This window comes from Dipodomys spectabilis, unplaced genomic scaffold, assembly GCF_019054845.1.
Source record: "Dipodomys spectabilis isolate Male_0828 unplaced genomic scaffold, ASM1905484v1 ptg000096l, whole genome shotgun sequence".
NCBI classification, from domain to species: Eukaryota; Metazoa; Chordata; class Mammalia; order Rodentia; family Heteromyidae; genus Dipodomys; species Dipodomys spectabilis.
The window spans coordinates 12,949,258-12,972,808 of NW_024870773.1; the positions used below are offsets into that span (position 1 = coordinate 12,949,258).

The 23,551-nt window shown below is 37.3% G+C and overlaps 1 protein-coding gene across 1 annotated transcript in view; it reads right to left on the bottom strand.

The window, feature by feature from the left end:
• Positions 1–23,551, bottom strand: part of Malrd1 (MAM and LDL receptor class A domain containing 1) — a 462,193-nt gene that overhangs the window by 304,880 nt on the left and 133,762 nt on the right. Inside the window, exon 19 of the mRNA XM_042686149.1 lies at positions 19,342–19,429. Coding sequence (XP_042542083.1) covers positions 19,342–19,429 — 88 coding nt within the window. The remainder of the gene's footprint in view (positions 1–19,341; positions 19,430–23,551) is intronic.

The window sequence follows — 23,551 nt, forward strand, 5'->3', positions numbered from 1 at the left end:
AGGAATGGAAGACAAAAACTACATCCAAGGGTTGCTGGAGGCAATGACTCAAGAAATAAAGTGAGAAATGGATCAGAAATTGAAAGAGCACAAGGATGAACTATCAAAAGATATACAGGATATCAAACAAAAATTGGATGCAAAAATAGAAGCTGCACAAACCTCAGTAAGAAGTGAGATAAACGCCAAATTAGAGGTAATGCATACTGATATCACCTCATTGAGAGGTGAGATCAGTACTCTGAGAACCAACATTGAATCCATAAAGGGATCCATTTCCATCATGCAAACCACAATAGAAGCCACGGTCAACAGAGTGAATGAAATGGAAGGTAGAGTGTCAGATACAGAAGACAGAATACACCAACTGGACCAAAAAGTGACAGATATGGAAAAATCACTCAAATTAAACCAAAGGGAAATTCAAGAGCAAGCAGATAATGCTAAAAAATTTAACCTTCGCATAATCGGAGTGGACGAAGGTGAGGAATTCCAGAGCAAGGGAATGCAACACCTATTTAACAAGATAGTCAATGAAAATTTTCCCCACCTCAAAAACGACCATCTTAACTACATCACAAAAGCTTATCGAACACCCAACAAGCAAGATCCCAGGAGAAACACTTCTAGGCACATAATAGTAACAATGATGGATCTGAATAATAAGGAAACAATCCTGCATGCAGCAAAAATGAAGAAGGAGCTATACTACAACGGGAAAAAAATTAGAATCACTGCAGATCTCTCCACACAAACAATGAATGCAAGAAAAGCCTGGGAAAGCACCATACGAGCCCTGAGAGCCAATAACTGCCAACCCAGACTGATATACCCGGCAAAGCTAGCATTCACATTCGATGGAGAACTGAAAACTTTTAATAGCAAAGAAAAACTAAATGAATACATAAACATTAAGCCAGCATTACAAAGAATTCTAAGAGGGGGGACACAACCTGAAGAAAGCAACCAGGAACTGGGACCTGCCCCAAACAGGCATTACTCAAAGTCTAACTGAGCAAGCACAGGAGGAAAGGAAAGAAGAAAAACTTAGGAAAACGGAATGGCAGGGACAACAATGCATCTCTCTATACTTTCTCTTAATATAAATGGGCTGAATTCGCCAATTAAAAGAAAACGAACTGAGGACTGGATCAGAAAACAAGACCCATCCATCTGTTGCCTTCAGGAGACCCACCTCTCAGCCAAACATACAAACAAACTCAGAGTGAAGGGGTGGAAAAGGATCTACCAATCAAATTCCCCCAATAAGAAAGCAGGTGTAGCTATCCTGATATCTGACAAAATAAACTTTTCATTAAAATCAGTACAGAAAGACAAGGACGGACATTACATATTAATAAAGGGAACAATCCAAGAGGAGGATATAACCATCATCAACTTATATGCCCCAAATATCGGTGCACCCAGATATGTTAAACAAATGCTCTCAAACTTACAGAATAAAATAGATCCCAATACGATAATACTAGGAGACTTTAACACGCCACTCTCACCAAAGGACAGGTCTACCAACCAGAGGATTGGCAAAGAAGCTACCGAATTAAGTGAGGCCATACTTCAAGCGGAATTAACTGACATCTACCGAGTATTTCACCCTAAAACAACACAGTACACATTCTTCTCAGCAGCTCATGGAACTTTCTCCAAAATAGACCATATCATAGTTCATTCAAGGAACTTAAGCAAATACAAAGGGATCGACATAATCCCCTGTATCCTATCTGACCACAGTGGAATCAAGCTAGCTCTCAATACCAAAGCATACCGCAGAAATTTCTCTAATACATGGAAATTGAACAGCACACTCCTTAACAAGGCCTGGGTAACAGAAGAGATCAGAGAAGAAATAAAGCATTTCCTAGAACTCAATGAAAACGAAAACACCTCACAAAGAAACTTGTGGGACACAGCAAAAGCAGTCCTGAGGGGCAAATTTATTGCCCTCAGTGCCCACATCAAGAGAATGGAGACAGACCAAGTAAATAATCTCATGTTGCAACTAAAACAGCTAGAAAAACAAGAAAAAATGGGACCTAAAGCTACTAGACGAAGCCAGATAACCAAATTGAGAGCAGAGATTAACCAATTAGAAAATCAGAAAACCATAACCAAAATAAACCAAACAAAAAGCTGGTTCTTTGAAAAAATAAACAAAATTGATGGCCCGTTGGCAAGATTAATTAAAAAAAGAAGAGAGGAAACCCATATTAATAGGATTAGGGATGCCACGGGAAACATCACAACACGTACCCAAGATATCCAAACAATTCTAACAGACTACTTTCAAAAGCTATACTCTCTAAAGGAAGAAAATCTGGCGGAAATGGATGCATTTTTAGAGAAATACAAGTTACCCAAACTGAGCAAAGAAGAAGTTAACCAATTAAATAAGCCAATATCCTATAATGAGATACAGGAAGCTATCAAAAGTCTTCCAACAAAAAAAAGCCCAGGACCAGATGGATTCACAGCAGAATTCTATAAGACCTTTAAAGAAGAACTAATACCCATACTCCTCAAGCTCTTCAGAGAAACAGAGAAGGAGGGAGCTATCCCAAACTCATTCTACGAAGCCAATATCACACTCATCCCCAAACCAGGCAAAGACCCAACCAAAAAGGAGAATTACAGGCCAATCTCCTTGATGAACACAGATGCAAAGATCCTTAACAAGATTCTAGCTAACAGAATCCAGAAACACATAAAAAAAATAATACACTATGATCAGGTAGGCTTCATCCCAGAGACACAGGGATGGTTTAACATACGTAAGTCAATAAATGTAATCCAGCATATCAACAGAGCCAAGGTCAAGAATCACATGATTATCGCCACAGATGCAGAAAAGGCCTTTGATAAAATTCAACATTCATTCATGCTAAAAGCTCTGGAGAAAATAGGAATAGAAGGAACATTTCTAAAAACAATAAAAGCCATTTATGACAGACCAATAGCCAATATTATACTTAATGGGGAAAAGCTACAACCAATCCTCCTAAAAACAGGAACAAGGCAAGGATGTCCACTGTCTCCACTCCTCTTCAACATAGTCCTAGAACCCTTAGCCAGGGCAATAAGGCAAGAAAAAGACATTAAAGGGATCCGCATAGGGAAAGAAGAAGTGAAACTATCCCTTTTTGCAGACGACATGATACTATACCTCCACGATCCCAAAAACTCCATCCCCAAACTTTTAGAAATCATAAGTCACTTCGGCAAAATAGCAGGATACAAAATAAACCCACAAAAATCAGTTGCCTTCCTATACACTGATAACGCACAGGAAGAGAGGGAAATAAAGGGAGCAACCCCATTCACAATAACCTCCCAAAAAATAAAATATTTAGGAATTAACCTAACCAAAGATGTAAAAGAACTATTTAATGAGAACTATAAAAAGTTAAAGAAAGAAATTGCAGAAGACACTAGGAAATGGAAAGACCTCCCATGCTCCTGGATAGGCCGACTTAATATAGTAAAGATGGTGATACTTCCAAAATTAATATACAAATTCAATGCAATTCCTATTAAAATCCCAATGACGTACATCACTGAAATACAGAAAACAGTCCAAAAATTTATATGGAACAACAAAAGACCTAGAATAGCCAAAACAATTCTAGGGGATAAAGACAATATGGGAGGGCTATCCATGCCGAACTTCAAACTCTACTACAGAGCTATAATCACAAAGACAGCATGGTACTGGCACAAAAACAGACCCGAAGACCAAAGGAACAGAATAGAAGATCCAGATATAAATCCACAGGCCTACAGCCAGCTGATATTCGACAAAGGAGCCAAAGACATACAATGGAAGAAACACAGCCTCTTCAACCGCTGGTGCTGGGAAAACTGGGCAGCCACATGCAGAAAACTAAAAGTGGACCCCAGCCTATCACCATGCACCAACATCAACTCAAAATGGATTAAAGACCTTAACATTAAACCTGAATCTCTGAAACTACTGCAGGACAGAGTAGGAGAGACACTTGAACTAATAGGCACAGGAAGGAACTTCCTGAACAGAGTCCCAGGGTCACAACAAGTTGGAGAGAGACTCGACAAATGGGACTACCTTAAAATAAAAAGCTTCTGCACAGCTAAATCTATCGCAACTAAGCTAGAAAGACAACCAACTAATTGGGAAAAAATATTTACCAGCAATATATCAGACAAGGGGTTAACATCCTGTATATACAGGGAACTCAAGAAACTAATCCCTCCCAAACCTAACAAACCAATTACTAAATGGGCAGGGGAACTAAAGAGGGACTTCTCAAATGAAGAAATAAAAATGGCAAAGAAACACATGAGGAAATGTTCATCATCCCTGGTGGTGAAGGAAATGCAAATAAAGACAACCCTGAGATACCACCTTACCCCAGTCAGAATGTCCCACATCCACAAATCAGCCAACGACAAATGCTGGAGGGGATGTGGAGAAAGAGGAACCCTATTACACTGCTGGTGGGAATGTACACTTATACAACCACTTTGGAAAGCAGTCTGGAGGGTCCTTAGAAAGCTAAAGATTGACCTCCCTTACGACCCAGTCATACCACTTCTAGGCATCTACCCTGAACAACAGGAACCAATATACAAGGACACGTGCACCTCCATGTTTATTGCAGCACTGTTCGCAATAGCTAGGATATGGAAACAACCTAGGTGCCCCACCACAGATGAATGGATCCAAAAATTGTGGTATCTATACACAATGGAATATTATGCAGCCATTAGAAATGACAAAATAATGGCATTTGCAGGGAAATGGATGGAGCTAGAAGGAATCATGTTGAGCGAGGTAAGCCAAGAACGAAGAGACAAACGGTACATGGTCTCCCTCATAAGTGGATGCTAAATCCAAAAGGTTAGTGATACGACAAAACTAACAGGACTTAAGAAACAAAGAACTCCCGCTCATCTGGTTGAACCACTACTAAATATCCTCATGCTGCTGATCACAAATATGGTATATAACATGTGAACACTGTTATATATTACAGACTGTGGTAGACAATTTGCTCCAGGGAAGTTAGAATGAACTTGTGACTTTGAAATTATGTAATCATTTAATCACAATCAAAAAAAAAAAAAAAAAAAAGAACCTCGGGGAAGGGAGGGAGGGAGGGGATGGTAGGGGGAAAACAATGGAGGGGGTAACAATGTTCAAGAGGAAGTGTACTCATAACCTCACTCATGTAACTGTGACCCTCTGTATAGTAGCTTTACAATAAAAAAAAAAAAAAAAATAAAGAAAAAGAGGCAAGCAAAAAAAAAAAAAAAAAAAAGAAAAACAAACTTTACAACTTAGGTGGGGGAGGACGGGGAGGGGGGGAGATACGAAGGGTCGGGAAGGGGAAACAAAGCAGGAGGCTACAATGCTTGATAAGAAATATGCTCATTATCTTACCCATGTAATTGTTACCCCTCTGTACAGTATTTTCACAATAAAAATATATTTTAAAAAAAAAAAAAAATAGGTAAATAAGACTTGGAAAAAATTCTATTAAGTGAAGTAAGCCAGGCACAAAGAAACATAGGTCCCATGGTTTCCCTTATTTGCAATAACTAGTGTATGTTTGAGACAAGCAGAAAAGGTCAGATAAGTTAATGTTAGGGGAATGAACCCCAAGATAAGTATTCAAATGTTTTTATTGTTTTTTTTCCTTTCATGCAATTGTTTCTAACATATTTATAAGATGATTTCTTTGTTGCTTTGTATGTCCCTCCCACATGGTATAACCCCTGCTTTCACTGTATTTGATGTTGGTATAATTTGTGGAGGGGAAGGGAAAAAACAAATCGTTTAAATAGGGATACAGGTGGACCCATTGCAACAATGAGACATACAAGTCATTATGTTGAAAAGGAACTTTACAACTTTGGTGTGGGGTAGGGGGAGGGGGGAGTATGGGAAGGGATGGGAAAGGGAAACAAAAAGGAGGCAACAATGCTTGATAAGAAATGTACTCTCTATCTTGCCCATGTAATTCTAACTTCTCTGTATGGTAGTCTCACAAAAAAGAAAAGAAAAGAAAAGAAAAGAAAAGGGTACTTGCAAGAGTGGGGCTGAAGCCAAGGAGAAAGATGGGTAAAAAAATGTAGAGGTTATGATATATACCACAAAATTAAGAAAAGTAGAGGAAGAGGTGGGTTGAAGGGGGTGAGAATATTGAAAGGGGTGACAGATCAAGACCCACTGTATTCATAAATCTACTTTGTTAAATAATAACGTCCTTTGTACAACTCCGTAAAAGTAATAAAATTAAAAAAATAAAAATAGATAAGATACAGGTGGAAATTATTTGATAGAAAATCCTTTCAGAGCACATCAATGAATAGAAGGCCCAATTCAAGGCTTGGAAGGTCAGCAGGAACGAGAGTTAGAGATTCTGTCATTAGGAACCAGAGTCAAGGTCTGCATAAACCTGTTAGTCTACCAGGTACTTAAACTTTGTTCTTCCATTGCTGCAATGAATCTAACATCTGCGTTTCATATATTCTCAAATATTCCAGATTGAAAATGGTAAATGAGATTCAAAGTGAAAGTCTTCATGGAAAGATCCTGAACAACTGAGACTACAACTCTAATCTGGACATAAGACAGTGCTCCTGTTGTTCTAACATTATCCAAGCTACTATGGATGAGTTACACTGTAGATGTCTGAGAGAAGAATTTATGGAGTGGTCATGAATGATTCAAAGGGCTTCCAGGCCTGAATGGAATAGGTACGAAAATCATGCCCCACAACAAGACAAGTAAGTGGAGAAGGATCAATCATACTTGATAATGAAGTAGAAGAACATATTTAAGTGCTCAATATGTTAAATGGAAAAGACTAGAAATAAACAGTTGTATTTTAATGTGGATGCCATTCTGAGATACATAATGAAATCTGACATCATCCTGTTCTTTTAGCTCTAGATATAAATTATCCCTTTCATTCCTCAATTCTGAATATTCTACCCACTCATTAGTAACATTTCTAGACATCCCAGTATCAGCACAATAAGATTATTTGAAATAGAAATGCCACTTTCATGTAATTTATTATAATACGTTCTCATAATTGTTCTATCTTAAGTTTTCATTAATCTTTTTTTCTTTCTTTTCTTTTCTTTTTTGTTGGTCGTGGGGCTTGAACTCTGAGCCTGGGCACTGTCCCTGCACTCTTCAGCTCAAGGCAAGTGCTCTACCACTTGAGCCACAGTGCCACTTTTGGTTTTCTGATGGTTAATTGGAGATAAGAGTCTCACACAGTTTCCTGTTCAGGCTATCTTAGCATCCTGAATAGCTAGGATTACAGGCGTGAGCCACTGGCGCCTGGCATTTTCATTAATCTTTTACTGTGCCTAGTTAACAAATTATACTTTATGGCAGACATCAAAGTATGAATAAACACACAATATATGTTGATATAAAATATGGTAAATTATACAGGTCTCTAGGAATTCATGCACAGTAAGATCAAAGGAGGATATTTTAGGAGAGGAACACAAAGGCCCAATGCTTATATGCCTCTGATCATTTAAAATAATACTTACCAAAATGAACTCCAGGAAATAGAAACAAAAGGATTTTTTTTCTTTTTGTCTTGTTTGCTTCTCTGTCTTTGGTGGAGTAAGGGGGAGCTCAGAAATGGAGGGACAAAGGCTGAACTAAAGCAGCAGTGGTACTCACTACATCTGTGTTGAAAATGAGCTATACAACTTGTGGGAGAGAAGACAAGAGGGAAAAGCTGGAGTGAGGAAGGCTTGACATTGTCCACAAAGAAATGTACCTGATTTAAAAAAGGTAACCCTGCTGTATGTCACCATTATAATAACAATAAAACTAACAAAATATGAATAAACAGTATGTACTGAAGTTTGGGGCATGCACTGCGGTCTTGGAACAGACCCTATGGATAAGAGGGACTGAAATATATGATGCCAATTGCTAAAAAACATCCAATGGCTAGAATACATTCATACAGCTCAATTGAAACTACAGAACAAATTTCCTTATAAACCCCCCCTCAAAATGTTTAGAACCAAATTCAAAAACAACTAGTTTAATTTAAAAAAAAACCATGTTCTAACGTTTTAAAGAATGACTCATTTATGGAATTGTGAAAACACATTGCACAATTAAAAGTATTGAGACACATATGAAGTATACGCTTCTGATTTTATTTTGTTTTTTTAATTGGAAATTTTAATGGACTTATTTTGGGGGGGGTGGGGTTCTGGTCGTGGGGCCTGAACTCTGGGCCTGGGCGCTGTCTCTCAGCTCTTCAGCTCAAGGCTAGTGCTCTACCACTTGAGCCACAGCGCCACTTCTGGCTGTTTTTCTTTTTGCTTATGGGGTGCTGGGGAATCGAACCCAGGGCCTCATGCATGCAAGGCAAGCGCTCTACCACTGAGCCACCTTCCCAGCCCTTTAATGGGCTTTTAAATTCTTCTTTTGATATCTACTTTTTCTTGTAAAGATACTGTACAGAGGAGTTTCAGTTACATGAGCAAGGTAATGAGTACATTTCCTATCGGGCATTGTTACCCCCTCCCTTGTTTTTCCCCTATTATCTCTTCTCTCCCCACCTCCCCAACTCCACCCACCTCCCATCCTGGAAGTTGTAAAGTTCATTTTCAACATAGTGTTTTGTACACTTCATTGTTACAATGCATCAAGCTGTATCCTTACTTCAGCATTTTGTTATTTCCCTTCCTCTCCTCAATTAGAAAAATGTATATTCATGATGCAGGTCACCGGAGTCAAATACAGTGACAACAGGGGTTAATGCCATGGGAGAAAAACATACAAAAAAAAATCACATTGTACATTAAAAACAACAGGGACAAAGACAAAACCTCTTGTGTCCCTATCTTGGGGTTCATTTAGCTTAGCATCATCTTACATAGTCATATGTACATAGCTTTTGACCTTTTCTGCTTGTCTGGTAAGATTATCCTAGATGTATACTAGTTATTGCAAATACGGGAAACCATGGGACCTCTATTTTGGGGGTCTGGCTTACTTCACTTACTATAATTTTTGCCAAGTCTTTCCATTTACTGATAAATGGGGCAATGACATTCTTTTTAATGGAGGCATAGAATTCCTTTATATATATATATATATATATATATATATATATACACACATATATACATATATATGTATATGTATATAATGAAATTCTATCAAAAAAATATATATCACATTTTCTTGATGCATTCATCTACTGAAGGACATCTGGGTTGGTTCCATATCTTAGCTATGGTGAATAATGCTGCAGTAAACATAGTTGTGCTGGTAGATATAGTATGGCCTTGTTTGTGATCATTCAGGTAAATACCCAAAAGTGTGATTGCTGAGTCATAGGGAGCTCTATGTGGAGTCTTTTGAGGAACCTCCATACTGCTTTCCAAAGTGGTTGAACAAGTTTACATTCCCACCAACAATGCAATAGGGTTCCCTGTTGGCCATATCCTTTCCAGCATCTGTGGTTATTAGATTTCTTGATTATAGCCATTCTAACTGGGGTAAGGAGGAATCTCAATAGGAAGCCCATGGATCAGGAGAAGATCTTCACTAGTCATACAATGGACAAGGGTCTCATATCTAAAATATACTTAGAACTCAAATAATTAAATCCCCCAACCACAAATCCTCAAAGAAACAATGACCCCTTTAATAAGTTAGCTAAAGACTGAAAGAGAGATTACTCTGAAGAGGAAATAAGAATGGCAAATAGACACATGAAGAAATGCTCAACTCTCTTTCTCCTCTCTCCCTCTCCCTCTCTCTCCCACTCTCCCTCTCTTTCTCTCTCTCCCTCTCCCTCTCTCTGTTTCTCTCTGAGGAGGGGAGGATATCAGTCCTGGGGCTTGAACTCAAGCACTCTCTCTCTCTCTCTCTCTCTCTCTCTCTCTCTCTCTCTCTCTCTCCCTCCCTCTCTCTCCTTTTTTCTCTCTCCCCTTCCTTCTCTCTCTCCCTCTTCTCCCTCTCCCTCTCTCTCCCGCTCTCTCATGCTGTCTCCCCCTCTCTCTATCTCTCTCGCTCTCCCTCTTCCTCTCTTTTTCTCTGAGGAGAGGGGATATCAGTCCTGGGGCTTAAACTCAAGGCCTGGTCTTTGCCCTTGAGCTTCTTTTGCTCAAGTTCAGTGCTCTACCACTGGAGCCACAGCTCCACTTCCAGCTTTTCTGGTAGTTTAGTGGAGATAAGCGTCTCATAGACTTTTCCTGGCAAGGCTGGTTTTGAATCATTATCCTAAGATCTCAGGGTCTTGAGTAGCTATGATTACAGGTGTGAGCCACCCAGTACTCAGCAAGAAAGAAAACCTTTACATCCACTCCTGTCTCATGACTTTAGAAATAATCCTTATCAAAATACCAGAGTGTACTAGTGTGTATTTTCCCAGCAATATTTCAAATTATTATTTTTATATTTCCAAATCTCACATAGCATCCTATTTACCATCATAACCAGTTTATTCACAATTGAGCAACAGATCTTTATAACTTCTTCATCTTGCAGAATTGAAGCTCTAAATTTACTAACAATATCCTTTCCTTGGCCCTTGGTGACCACCTTTCTGTGTTTCTATGATTTGGGCAACTTTAGAGTCTTTTCATGAATTGAAACGTTCATTATTTGTCCTTCTTGTGACTGGTTTATTTGGCTTAGCATAATGTTCTCCTGGTTTATTCTCTGCCTTAGTTGAAGCTATTATAATAAATTGTCTCAGGCTAGAGCTTAAATAGCAGCCATTTATTTCTCCAGTTTTGTAGACAACATAGTTCCAGATGAAGGAGCTAGGAGATTGGTGTCAGTTAAGGGGTCACTTCCTAGTTTACACAGGAGTATTTTCTCTTCGGATTCTTACTTGGTGTTGAACAGAAGGAAGAGAAAATCAAGCTTTCTCCTGTCATTTTATAAAGGTACTGAGTCCTTTTATGCATTATGCACCTTGTGACCAAATTATCTCCCCAAGTCTGAACAACCACATTAGGAATCAGGATCTCAACACGAATTTTAGGAGAAAGCAAATATTCACTTTATAGGGTCCCTTCAGTAGCCTATTATGGAATTTCCTTCATAAAGGTGCATACTGTTCCACAGTATATTTATCCCACATTTTCCTAGTTTATTCATCTGTCTGCAGATGAATAAACAGTGGTTCTTCCTCTTAACCATTGTGAATAATGCTGCCACAAAAGTAAGTGTGCAGTGTACATGGCTCCTCCTTTGAATTTATCTGGGTATAATGAAAGCACATCACTGCAACTATTTCCTTTTTTGAAGAACCACCATACCTTTCCCATAATGCCTACACCATTTTACACCCTATTGAGAATGCCTAACATTTGTCAGCATCCTCATCAATACTGGTTATTTTTTATTCTTTTGATCATGGACATACTAACGCATGTGAGGCAAAGTTTTAATGGTTCTTTTGATTTACGATTCCCTTATAATTAGTGATATTGAGCGTGTTTTGTAACTTCGTTGTCCATTTGTTTATCTTTTTGTTCTCAGTGACATCAATCCCATATCCCTTTCACTCAACTTTTAGAAACCAGTCTGATGGTTAATAAACTGCGCATATGTGCTGCCTTTGCTTTGTTCTTCCCAAAGAGAAGGTATGAGTTGGGAGTTTTCTCCTAATGACATCCGAACTCATGTTGGAGAAGTGGCTCAGTGGAATGGTGTAGGAAATGGTATCAAGAATTTCCCCACAGCCTTTGATACTGATGTCTTTGTGCTCATGGGGGGTGTGCAGGGGAAAGGAGGGCGGGGCAGGAAGGAATCCCTTAATTGATTTCTGAATTCTTCACCAGGGCAGTTTGTCCACCTGCTGCAGCTATGTGGTGTCCCTCCTGGGAGGAGGAGAGTTTGGTGATTCCCATTGTACATTGTGCTAATGTCACTCTCTCTTAAAAATGTGACTATAAATCTACAAGTAAACACACTGGATGATAAAAGAAAAAAAATACATGAGGACCTGATGAATTTTACTGTCTCTAGACATTCACACAGTGAGACCCAAGATGGATATTCTTACAAGAGGAAGGCAAAGGCTCAATAGCTATATGCATACGATCATATAAAATAATATTCATCAAAATGAACTCCAAGAAATAGAAACAAGAGGTTTTCTTTTTTCTTTTTGCTGCTCTTGTTTTCTGTACTTTTTGTCTTGTTTGTAAGTTTATGTGTGTTGGGGTGAGTAAGAGGCAAGGCCCAAAAAGGGTGGGAGGGACAAAGGCTGAACAATGCAGCAGCAGTACTTACTAGACACTGTATTGAAAATGACTATACTATATATATGGGTGGAGCTTGGTTGGAAAAATTGGGAGAACGAGAGGGAAGGGGTGACATTGTTCAAAAAGAAATATACTCATTACTTGACGTGTGTAACTATAACCCATCTGTACACAACCTTTTCAGTAGCAATAAAAATATACATTAAAAAGCGCTCTTCCCTATGACCCAGCAATCCCACTTTTGGGCATTTACCCAAAGGATCACAAACAAGACCACACTAAAGCCATCAGCACAACTATGTTTACTGCAGCATTATTTACCATAGCTAAGATATGGAACCAACCCAGATGCCCCTCAGTAGATGAATTGATCAAGAAAATGTGGTATATATACACAATGGAATTCTATGCCTCTATCAGAAAGAATGACATTGCCCCATTTGTCAGGAAATGGAAAGACTTGAAAAAAATTACATTAAGTGAAGTAAGCCAGGCCCAAAGAAACATAGGTCCCATGGTTTCCCTTATTTGCAATAACTAGTATATGTCTGAGACAAGCAGAAAAGGTCAGATAAGTTGATGTTAGGTGAAATTAACCCCAAGATAAGTATTCAAATATTTTTTACTTTCTTGTGACTGTTTCTAACATATTTAGAAGATGATTTCTTTGTTGCTTTGTATGTCCCTCCCCCATGGTATAACCCCTTCTTACACTGTATTTGATGTGTGGAGGGGAAGGGCAAAAACAAATCGTTTAAGTAGGGATACAGGTGAACCCATTGCAACAATGAGATGTACAAGTTGTTATGTTGAAAAATGAACTTTACAACCTTGGCAGGGAAGCGTGGGGGGGGGGGGGAGCGGTGGGAGATGGGAAGGGATGAGAAAGGGAAACAAAGGAGGAGGCTACAATGCTTGATAAGAAATGTACTCATTACCTTGCCCATGTAATTGTAACCCCTCTGTACGGTATTTTCACAAAAAAAAAAAACAAAAACAAAAAAAAACGTTCTCACTAACAGGTTTTGCTTCCCCCGCCCACAAGGACTGAGGACCGAACCCAGGGCCTTGGCACGTGCCCATGGGCGCCCTTCTGCTGAGCTAAACCCCTAGCCCCAGGTTTTGCTTTTTTTAAAGAGAAATTCCAGGTTCACAGAAAATTCAACTAGGAGGTAGACAGTGCTCAAATACCATGTGTGCCAGCTTTCACAAAGGTATGCCACTGTCAGCATCCTACATCAGGTTGGCCCATTTGTCACAAGCAAGGGAAGCTGCATAGACACATCATTATCAGCCAAATTATGTCCCCTAAATGCACTTCACTCTTGATGTTATTCATTCAAGAGATAATAGCAAATGTATAGTGACAAGTGTCTACCACTGTAATATCAAAACAAGGAGTTTCATGCCTCTTTCTGGCTCTACTTTATCCAAGTTTTTATCTTTTTACTAACTGCATACTTTAGTCTTTTCCAGAATATCATATTGTGGGAATCATATAGCCTGTAATCTTTCTAAGCTATTTTATTCATTTAACAATATAAATGCAAGTTTACTCTGTGTCTTTTTCTGGCTTGAGTGTCAATAATTTTAAATTAAGGAATTATATACCATTCTCTGAATGTACCACATTTATTTATTCAGTCTCATCCTAAATGTTATCTTGGTTGCTTACAGGTTTTGGTGTTTATGGAAAAAATAGCTTCTAATTTTCTATAATTATTTATGCTCAGGGTATTGTATGAATATTTTCAACTCATTTGAATAAGTGGTAAGGCTCACAAATGTCTGGATCTTATGGGAAAATCTGGTCCTCTTTCAAAATGGTTATACTCCAAGTCACTTTTACCTGCAAAGAATGGGACTACCTGTTCTTGCTGAGATTTGTAGATGTCAGCATTTTGAATTTTGGCCATTCTAAAAGGTATGTAGTATATCTTACCAGTTTTCTAATTTGCAATTCCTTATAACAATGTAATGCTAAACATATCTTCATGTACTTATTTTTCACTTTTACAACTGTGGTATGATTCCTCTTGAGATAGTTAGCCCAGGTTTCAGTCTGACGTTCATTTTCTTATTGATTAAATTTAATTATGCTTTGTATATTATGCATTACAATCTTTGATTAGATATGTCTTTTTCAAATGCCCTTTCCAAATCTGTGACTTTTCCTATTCCCTTTCTGGTGTCTTTCACAGTGATTTTTAAAAAATATTGATGACATTGCCTTCAGTGTTGTATTTAAAATTATCTTCTGATGCTAGGTCAGCTATATTTTCTCTTGTATTGTCCTCAGGGAGATTTATAGTAGTGTTTTACCTTTCAGGCTATGACTCATTTTGAGTTAAATTTTATAAAGGGTGGAAGTAACTGTGTCTCAATTCATTTTTCATGTGGGATGTCCAACTGTTCCACAACCATCAGTTGAAAGTCTCTTTTTTTCCCTTGCTTTACCTTTGTTCTTTTGTCCAGATCACCTAGGTACATTCGTGGGGCTCTATTTCTTTACTCTCTATTCTGGTGCATTCATCTATTTCCTATGTTTTCACCAGTATGACATTGTCTTGAATGCGATAACTTCAGAGTGAAGTATCAAGATGGGGAGCACCAGTTCCTAGCTTTGTTATTTCCTCTCAGCAGTGAGAATTCTCTTCCTAACTATGTCCCATGGGAGCTTCACATACACAAAAGAAGACAGCAATCTCCTTTTCCTCATGTTATAAAGATATTATCCTCATCATAAGGGAGCCAGCTAATCTATCTGCCTCCCAAAGGCACATCTCCAAACACCATTTTGGGGAAGATTAAAATTTCATTTCAATGTAAGAATTTCGCTAGAACAAATTTAGCCCACTGCAAAGCTTATGGTTGGCTTTCATGACCCATCATTACTTAGAATAAAAATGTAAATGGAGGTGATGATCAATTTACCTTTTAAACACAACAAAAAGGCAGAATAACTAAAAATAAGCTAATGAAAGCTTTCAGAGGAAACAAAAATTGCAAAGGTGAAATGCAAATGACAAAAGTTTTCACTCCATAAGAAGGAGAGATTAGTCTCCCTTGATCTGATCTCTTTCCACATCCCCCAGCCACAGGGAAAACCAGCCACCTGCACATCTGTCACAGGCAAGATTTCCTAAATTGATGTTCAAGCTCCAGATGGACTCAGTGTTCTTACTGCTAGCTCACAGCAGCAAATGGGATAAACTTCTTGCTACACCAATATAATCTTTTATTTGATAAAACTGATTTTCTAGCTTGTTTTCTACAGGCTTTACTCTCTCCAGCCATTCAGATTGATAACTACATGAAAAAAGCCACTATCTTAATACCTTTAACCCATGATAAGTTTTTATCAATGTAAGACATAATGGTGTGAGGCAGGTGCCTAACAGGCATAGTAGTTCCGTCTCTATCTGTGTTTTCTTGTGATTTCTAGTGTTAAGAAATACATTTAATCTGAGATCCTAAAAGTCTACTTGAGGTTCAAATAGAATCATAAGAGGACTGAGAATGAGAGCAGACCTATGGCTCCAGAATACTAGGATACATATTTCCTATAGCATTTAATACAATCACTTGAACTTCAAGGTAAAAAAAGAAATATATTCTGTATGGTAATATTAAAGTGACTTTGTTAGTTCTATATTGGAGAAGATAAAGTTTTACCAGCAATATAGTTACTCTTGGATATAATTTATAACATGCTGATACAGCTATCTGATGCATATTATGTAGCATTTTAGTTTCTGGGTAAACAATAACAATCAGCACTTTTAAAATACTTTTTTTCTTAATCTTGTGGCAGTATCTCATGCTTATAATTCTAGGGACTAAAGAGGATTAAATTGAGAGAATTGAGGTTGAGTCCAAACCAGGCCAAAACATCTCAGCCAAGAACTGGGTATGAGGGCATGTTCTTGTCATCTCAGTGACAGAGGAGGCTGAGTTTTATGGGATCTGGGTTCCAAATCAGCCCGAGAAAACAAAAATTTTTGATGGTTTATCTTAATGAAAGAAGCTTGGAATGGTGGCACTATCTATTAGGATACCTAAAATATCAAGGTAACAGATAAACACTGAATAAGTATCATTTCACCCATTTTATGCAAAATATTTACAGGTAATACAGAAACTAACATTTGGGGATTGAGTTAATCTTCTGGGTTTATGTGTATATAAATTTTAATTTTTGTTTTGTCTTATTGGCCAAAGAGGAAAAATATCATATATAATTAGTTAAGACTGAAAGCCTCATGTTAGCCTGTGCTAACATGATTCCTTGGGAAAGGAAAGTGTGACGGATCAGTATCAATACCAATGGTTTTATTAAATGTCTTCTGTTTACTTTTGTGCTCCATCTTAGGCAAAGCAGCGTTAAATTCCTTTATGAACAATATTACTTCCACAGGTTTTGAGGTTTAGTCCATGATTTCATTTGTTATAAAGCCAAACACTAAAACCACACAGTTCAAACAGTTTTTAAAGTTTCCTATTTTTCTTCCAAATCTTGAACCAGAAAATTGGGCCTAATAGTGTGTAACTGATATGTCACATCTCTCCCTGAGCCTCTGGCAACTCCTTTCCCTCCACCTTGGAAAGCATCAGCCACTGAACAGATTTAGCGAGATAATTGGGGAAGCTACATTTCAAGCAATGACTCTTGTTCCCTTTCTTATTCTTTTTTTCTTCTCCTCTGCCTCCGAGGTCACAGCAATTCTCTCATAGCTGAAGCTAGGAAAAATCCTGGTTATTAAACTCAAACAAGCTTCAAGTTACAATCTCATTCCTACTCTTAATTTTGTATTCTCAGCCAGGTTACTTGTGAGCTTTAATTCTTGACAACTCAACATGGAAATGGTCACGTCTTTTGTGGGTTAATTTATTTGAAGGTAGTTTTTTTTTTTTTTTGGGTGGTCATGGGTCTTGAACTCTGGGCCTGGGCGATTGATCAGTAGTATAATGTCCATGGTTGACATTATCACCTCATGGAAACAACATTATGCTTCTTTATATAACGAGGGACAATTAAAACCGTTATCTCCTCAATTTTCTCATAAAATTAGGATAACAATGAATGAATATTCAGTATCTGTTCATAACAATGGATCCGGAACTCATCTAAATTCTTTAAAAGTTGTAGGATTTTTTTTTGAGCCAACATATAGGAGTGGTCGACTGCATTAGTGTATGCATTTATGAGATCCTTGTCTTGTAAAAGAAATTTCTACATCCTTTGCAATTGCCAAGATTCCTGTAGTAAGAAAGTAGTTCTTGGTCCCATTACCAGGCCTGATCACAGGTCTTGCTCTGTCCAATGTGCATAAGCAAACTTGCAATATATCAGAGCCCAAAGAAGCTGCATTTATGTTTTCATTTTTCCTGCTTCTGATGTATAGCTAGGAATGTGGTCCCAGAGAGACAGCATACAGATATTAGAGATTCATACATTGGAGCTATATAATACTTTACAGAACTATCAATAAGAAACTTATAACACTCCTTGTGTTCTAAGTCAACTTATATACTTGAGAGTAAGAAGTATATTGTCTAGTTCTAAACTACGAGATTTTCTACAAATCTGTCTGAAATACAATACAGAATCCTGTGTATAGAAATGTTTAATATTTCATTAATAAGGTATATATATATATAATGAATATAAATAAAACATCTAAATAAGGAAATCTCTATAAAACACCTAAAAATGGGCATCTCTATCCATTCATATTCAATGGTACCCAACGTAGGCCAATAATGGGCTAGCTTTTACAGACAAAACAGGTAGTAGTTGCTTTAGTGCAACTAACATTATTATGGGAGAAAATAGAAATTTAACCATAAGAGTGTCAGATCTTTTAGAGGAAAATAACACAGAGAACACAAATATAAAATGGCATACAAGAAAGAACCTGTGTGTATAGTATTCAGAGAAGACCTGAAGAAATGATTGAGCAGAAACAAGAAGTGGCAGGGGAAGTGGGGTAGATAAAAAGCATGTTCTAGGAAGAGACAAAGCCTTGACTATAGGGAAGCTAGCACACATCATCAGCAAGACATACTTGTATTCAAAAGATGTAAAGTAGAGGCACATTGTTGGAAAGAAAGTTACAAGGTATGAGGGATCCAGTCATTATCTGAATCATACTGGTGGAGCAGAGTGCCTGGGGGAGAGGTCAGCATTCTTCTTCTACACAGGGATGGTGGGGACGAGGAGCAACAGCTGGTAGTTAAGTTTTCAGTAACTAGAATTCTATTTGGTCCCAGTACCTGATTCCTCCAGGGAGGGGAAGCTGGTCCTTCATGTTAAGACAATTTAAGAGTACCTCTAGCTTACTAGCCAAGGTCACTGTCCCAGAGTCTTCCTAGATCACCATGTACTGCTCAAAATAAGTTTCTTGACCAGTGACACAATTTCAAGCTTGGGCTCCGCTGCCTTAATATTGTCTTCCCTGGGTACTTTTGAGCTGCCTACCACGCATCTTGGTTGAATGATTGGAGATATAGATAAAAATTTGCTTTAACAGATATAACAGCTATATTTGTTTTAGATTTACTTTAGATTTGTTTTAACATATATAAACTTCTAATATGGAGGGGCTGGAGATTTACCTCAGTCTGAGAGTGCTTGCCAAGGTTATAAATAGTCCTGGATTCTGTCCACAGTACCACAAGTTCAAAAAAAACTACAATATTGAAACAAAATGGTTAAAATCTATAGGAATATTTAAATTGGAGCCCAAGAGCAAAATGTTACCAAAGATAACTGAAATATAACGTTTTAATAACAATTAGCTACTATCTTAATTAACAATTACTTATTACTAGAACTTCAGACATGACTTCTGAGTATTTTGTATGTGATAGGACATAAAAGGAATGAATCTAAATCCCTTTAAATATGTTTGCAAAGATTTTAAGTTTAGTTACTAGCAAAGATTTAAGACAATATTTCCAGGATTAATAGAAATGAAAAACAATAGAACTGAAGAATATTGATGTGCTTGACATGGTACATAGGTAAATAATTGGAAATGCATATTGAAATGTCTGTCTTACCTGGGTGGAGTGTGCAGTCCAGAAATGACAAATCATCAATTGCAATGTCTCCAGTAAAACCATCTCCCACCGAAGCTTCCACTAAAATCTGATGAAAATAGAAGACAGTTGTTATGAAACTTGTGACCTAAAAGAAAACATAATCTTTTGAATAGTTGAAAAAAAAATACTTAGCAATAGTCTCCAAACTGGTTCTTTTGCCTCTCCTTGGATTCTTCCAGGAACTGAAAGCACTCACTATTACTGTTATTACATTAAACTACGTGGCTCATTTTATTTTAGAGGAGTTTCAACAATTTGAAGCTTCAATATGTCAGAGTATAGCTACTTTCCTATGACTTGTTCTTCTGAGCCTCTAAGTACTTGAAGGTTATTTATTGCCCTCTAATCTCATTTCTGCTCCTCTGTATGTGTATATGTATTATGTATTATGTAAGTATGTATCTGTACATGTATGTATGGATCTGTATATGTGTGTACACAATTATATATGTATATGTATGTATATTTAAGTATGTATGTATGTATCTATCTCTCCATCTATTCATCTATCCATCTATACTTCCAAGTTTAAACCTCTCAAAATTCCAGAAATACAATTTGTCCCCAGAGTTGCTTGCAGGGATATAGATTTTCAAGGACTTTCTCACACAGACCTTATTCAGTAACACTTCATGAAATTGGACGATTCTTATTAGATCTCCTTGTGATACATTAATTACAATGAACTCAGATGACATTGGTGCTGTTACTGGAGCTGCAATTCCACCAAACTCCAGCAAAACATGAAATACTGACACACCACAATAGTATACAACAGATTGTGACTATGGCCAAGATTTACTATAATAGAATCAATCATGACGAATTACTCTAATACTTATGCAAATGTTTTGCCTACTTGCTAGGCATCCTGCCATCATTTAATAATAAAGAACTTCTAACAAACTCAAAGGTATAAAACATTTCTACTATTATAAGTACATGTTTCTGAGTGGTTTATTGGAGATAAGAGTCTCATGGCCTTTCCTGCCTGGGTTAGCTTTGAACAGAGACCCTCAGATCTCAGCCTCCTTAGTAGCTAGGATTACAGGCATGAGCCACGGGCGCCCAGCAGGATAGGTTTTTAAAAATCATATTTCTGACTATAAACTTTTGCAACCTCCCACCAAACTTTCCATTCTTTAATGAGAACTACCACGATTTTCTTAGTGATTTATCACTTAAATAAGTTGATGGACTAAGAAAAATTTAAGCATCTGACTAATAGACAAATACAGTCATTGCCTGAAACACTCTTCATGCTATTTAGTCAGGAAAATATCCTTGGGCTCACAATCAATCACTACAAATGAAAATGTCTTCTTTTGATCTCCACAATAATTGAAAACAATGTAGAAAAAAACAGGTGTGCGGTAGCTCACATCTGTAATTCTAGTCACTCAGGAGGATCACTCTTTGAAGCCAGCCTGGGTAGAAAAGTCCCTGTTAAAGTCTTATTTCCAATTAACCACTCAAAAACCAGAAGTGGTGCTGTGGCTCAAAGTGGTAGAGTGCTAGCACTGAAAAAAAAAGAGCTCAAGAAGAGCCCAGATCCTGAATTCAAACCCCATGACCCCATGACCAACAACAACAACAAAAGTAGTAGAAAAAAATGTTCAGTACAGAAACTATTCTCAATCAAAAGAAATAAACCACCACAATTTGGCAAAACTGAATATTAAAATGTTCTCTTAGAAGAAATAACTGTGAATAGGAGAACCGTGAAAGGGGCATAACAAAGGTACATTAATAACTAATAACAATTGACTTGGATCAATACATCCCCAGGAGAAACTACAAGGAGAAGAAAAACACTGAGATAAATAACACTGTGACTAGTCATACTGCTAATGATTATTATGAGCTTATTCATGAGAAAGAATAGAAAACTGATATCAGAATCCCAAAGTTAATGGTAAATGTTCTTATTAGCGTACAAGGACAACTTTGGAAAAGTATGGACCCATTCATATCTCCATTCTAGAATATGGCTTAACTATTATATTTAGGTGGTTGTACATTAAAGAATTTCTCATTTATAAAATTTACAGTTAAAGTTGTGTAACACAGCTAGATCACACAAGGTAAGCAGCACTGCTAAGAGAATGCTGTTTACACAGCATACTCCTGTTAGAGGTAACTTTCTATTACTTTGATTTTTCAAGGCATAAAAAATGGAACTGAGCAAACTTGTAACCTCTTTCCATTGACTAATCATTAATTTCAAAAATAAGAAAATACAACGTATAAATTTTGATATATCTTCAAAAAGACTCAAAGAAATTCTTGCCTAAAATTTATAAAAATCACAACTGGAAGGCCAATGCACTGCTGATGGGAATTCAATATGATACACTTTGCAAACTGATTTACATTTTTTTCAAAATTGAATTTGCACACATTTGTCACATTTGTCACATTTGCACACAATATGACAGCCTACAGGTAGGTTCTGTCTACCTAAAAGAAACGAAGACATATGTCTAAACTGAAACACATTTATAAAGTTTATTTAAGCCTTATTTATAACCTCCAGTACTAGAAAGAGTGAATAAATGAACTGTGATACAAGTCAATACCCCTCAGCAAAAGAATAAACCAATGACAATTGCAACAACAGCTGTGAACTGCAAAAGCATCATATAGTAAATGAAAGATGTTGGAGTCACAGGCAACATACTTCACCAATTCATTAATGGGACGTTTTAGAAATGTCAGAACCTATGAGAAAAAAATATGTTTATGTTGCCAGTTCTAGGTAGAAGAGGAGACATAGGCTACACAAGATGAGGGATTTGGGGGATCTGATGACCTATACCACCTCCAAATATTCTGCCAATATTCTAAAGTCTTGGTTCCCAGCCTGTGACAATATTGGAGTTGAAAGAACTTCTGGGAGGTGGGCTCACTGGTTTGGAGGCTGGGCTTAGTGGGGGGAAGTTAGGCCAGTTATTGAATTGTTGTCCCCTTCTTCTCTCCCATCTGCTTTACAGCTACCATAAAGCACACACTCTGCCTCTACCCATTATTCCCATCATGATGTACTGTGTCACTTGGCAAAGTGACCACAGATGAAAAGCTCTGAAACTATAAGCCAAAATAAACATTGTGAGCTTTGAGGTGGTTTATCTCAGGTATTTTATCACAGTGTGGATAGTTGATGAACACAGATGCAAATAATCTCTCTTCGAGCATCTGTTGACTGCCCAACTGTGTGCACTTGTTGAGGTGCATGGATCTGAGGAGCTGAACAAGATGGCATGTGCCGATATAAATTCTATGTTGATAAACAATAAGAGATATATACTCTATGCGGATGGCCATAAATCATCAGTATTTCAAATAATCACTCTCATAAATTTTCTCATCTGCCAAAGAATGCATAGCATTTTACAGCTAGCATATAGTTGTGTCAAGCATCTTATTCTAATTTTCAATTCAGTTATGAAACATCATCCCTTGCTATGTACTAATAATTCTCTTGAGAACAAATATGTGTAGTTTTCCCTTTCTAATAGCGTCCATTTATTTTACATTTGGCTTCTGCATAATAAAAATGCAAAACAAAATGAGAAGCATTATAGGAGCGCTCTCTCTCTCTCAGCCTGAGTTGACTAAAGGTCATATATCCAATTTCTATAAACAGTCAGACAACTATCTAATAATTTATCCTTTTACCAACTATTCTGGTGAGTGCCTCAAAATTTGGCTTACAATTTCAAACTTCCTAGGCTAATACTTAGGGGAAAATCTGCTGAGCTCAACATAAAAGAGGTTTTAATTATCTTTAGTATTGTTTACATAATCCTAAAACCACTCTCTATGAAATAAAAATCAGATTTGCTCTGACAAATTTTATGTTTCTGTCTCCATCTTGGGTCATACTGCATATACAAAATGGTCTAGAATCACTAGAGTAACTCAATTATAATAGCAGACATGACAAAGTATTTATCGTTAAATATAGACCATAAAAGCTGTATCTAAACTGCAAGAAGCTGGATACAGACATGTATAATAAAAGTGAAACTGTAGTACAAGTAGAGTTAAAATACTGAAAGAGATAAGTAGACCACATAATATGAGAAGATGACTTTAAATTAAAAACAAAAATACAGTGTGCATGGTAGTGCATACCTGTAGTCCTTGCCAGTCCCAAGGCAAAAGT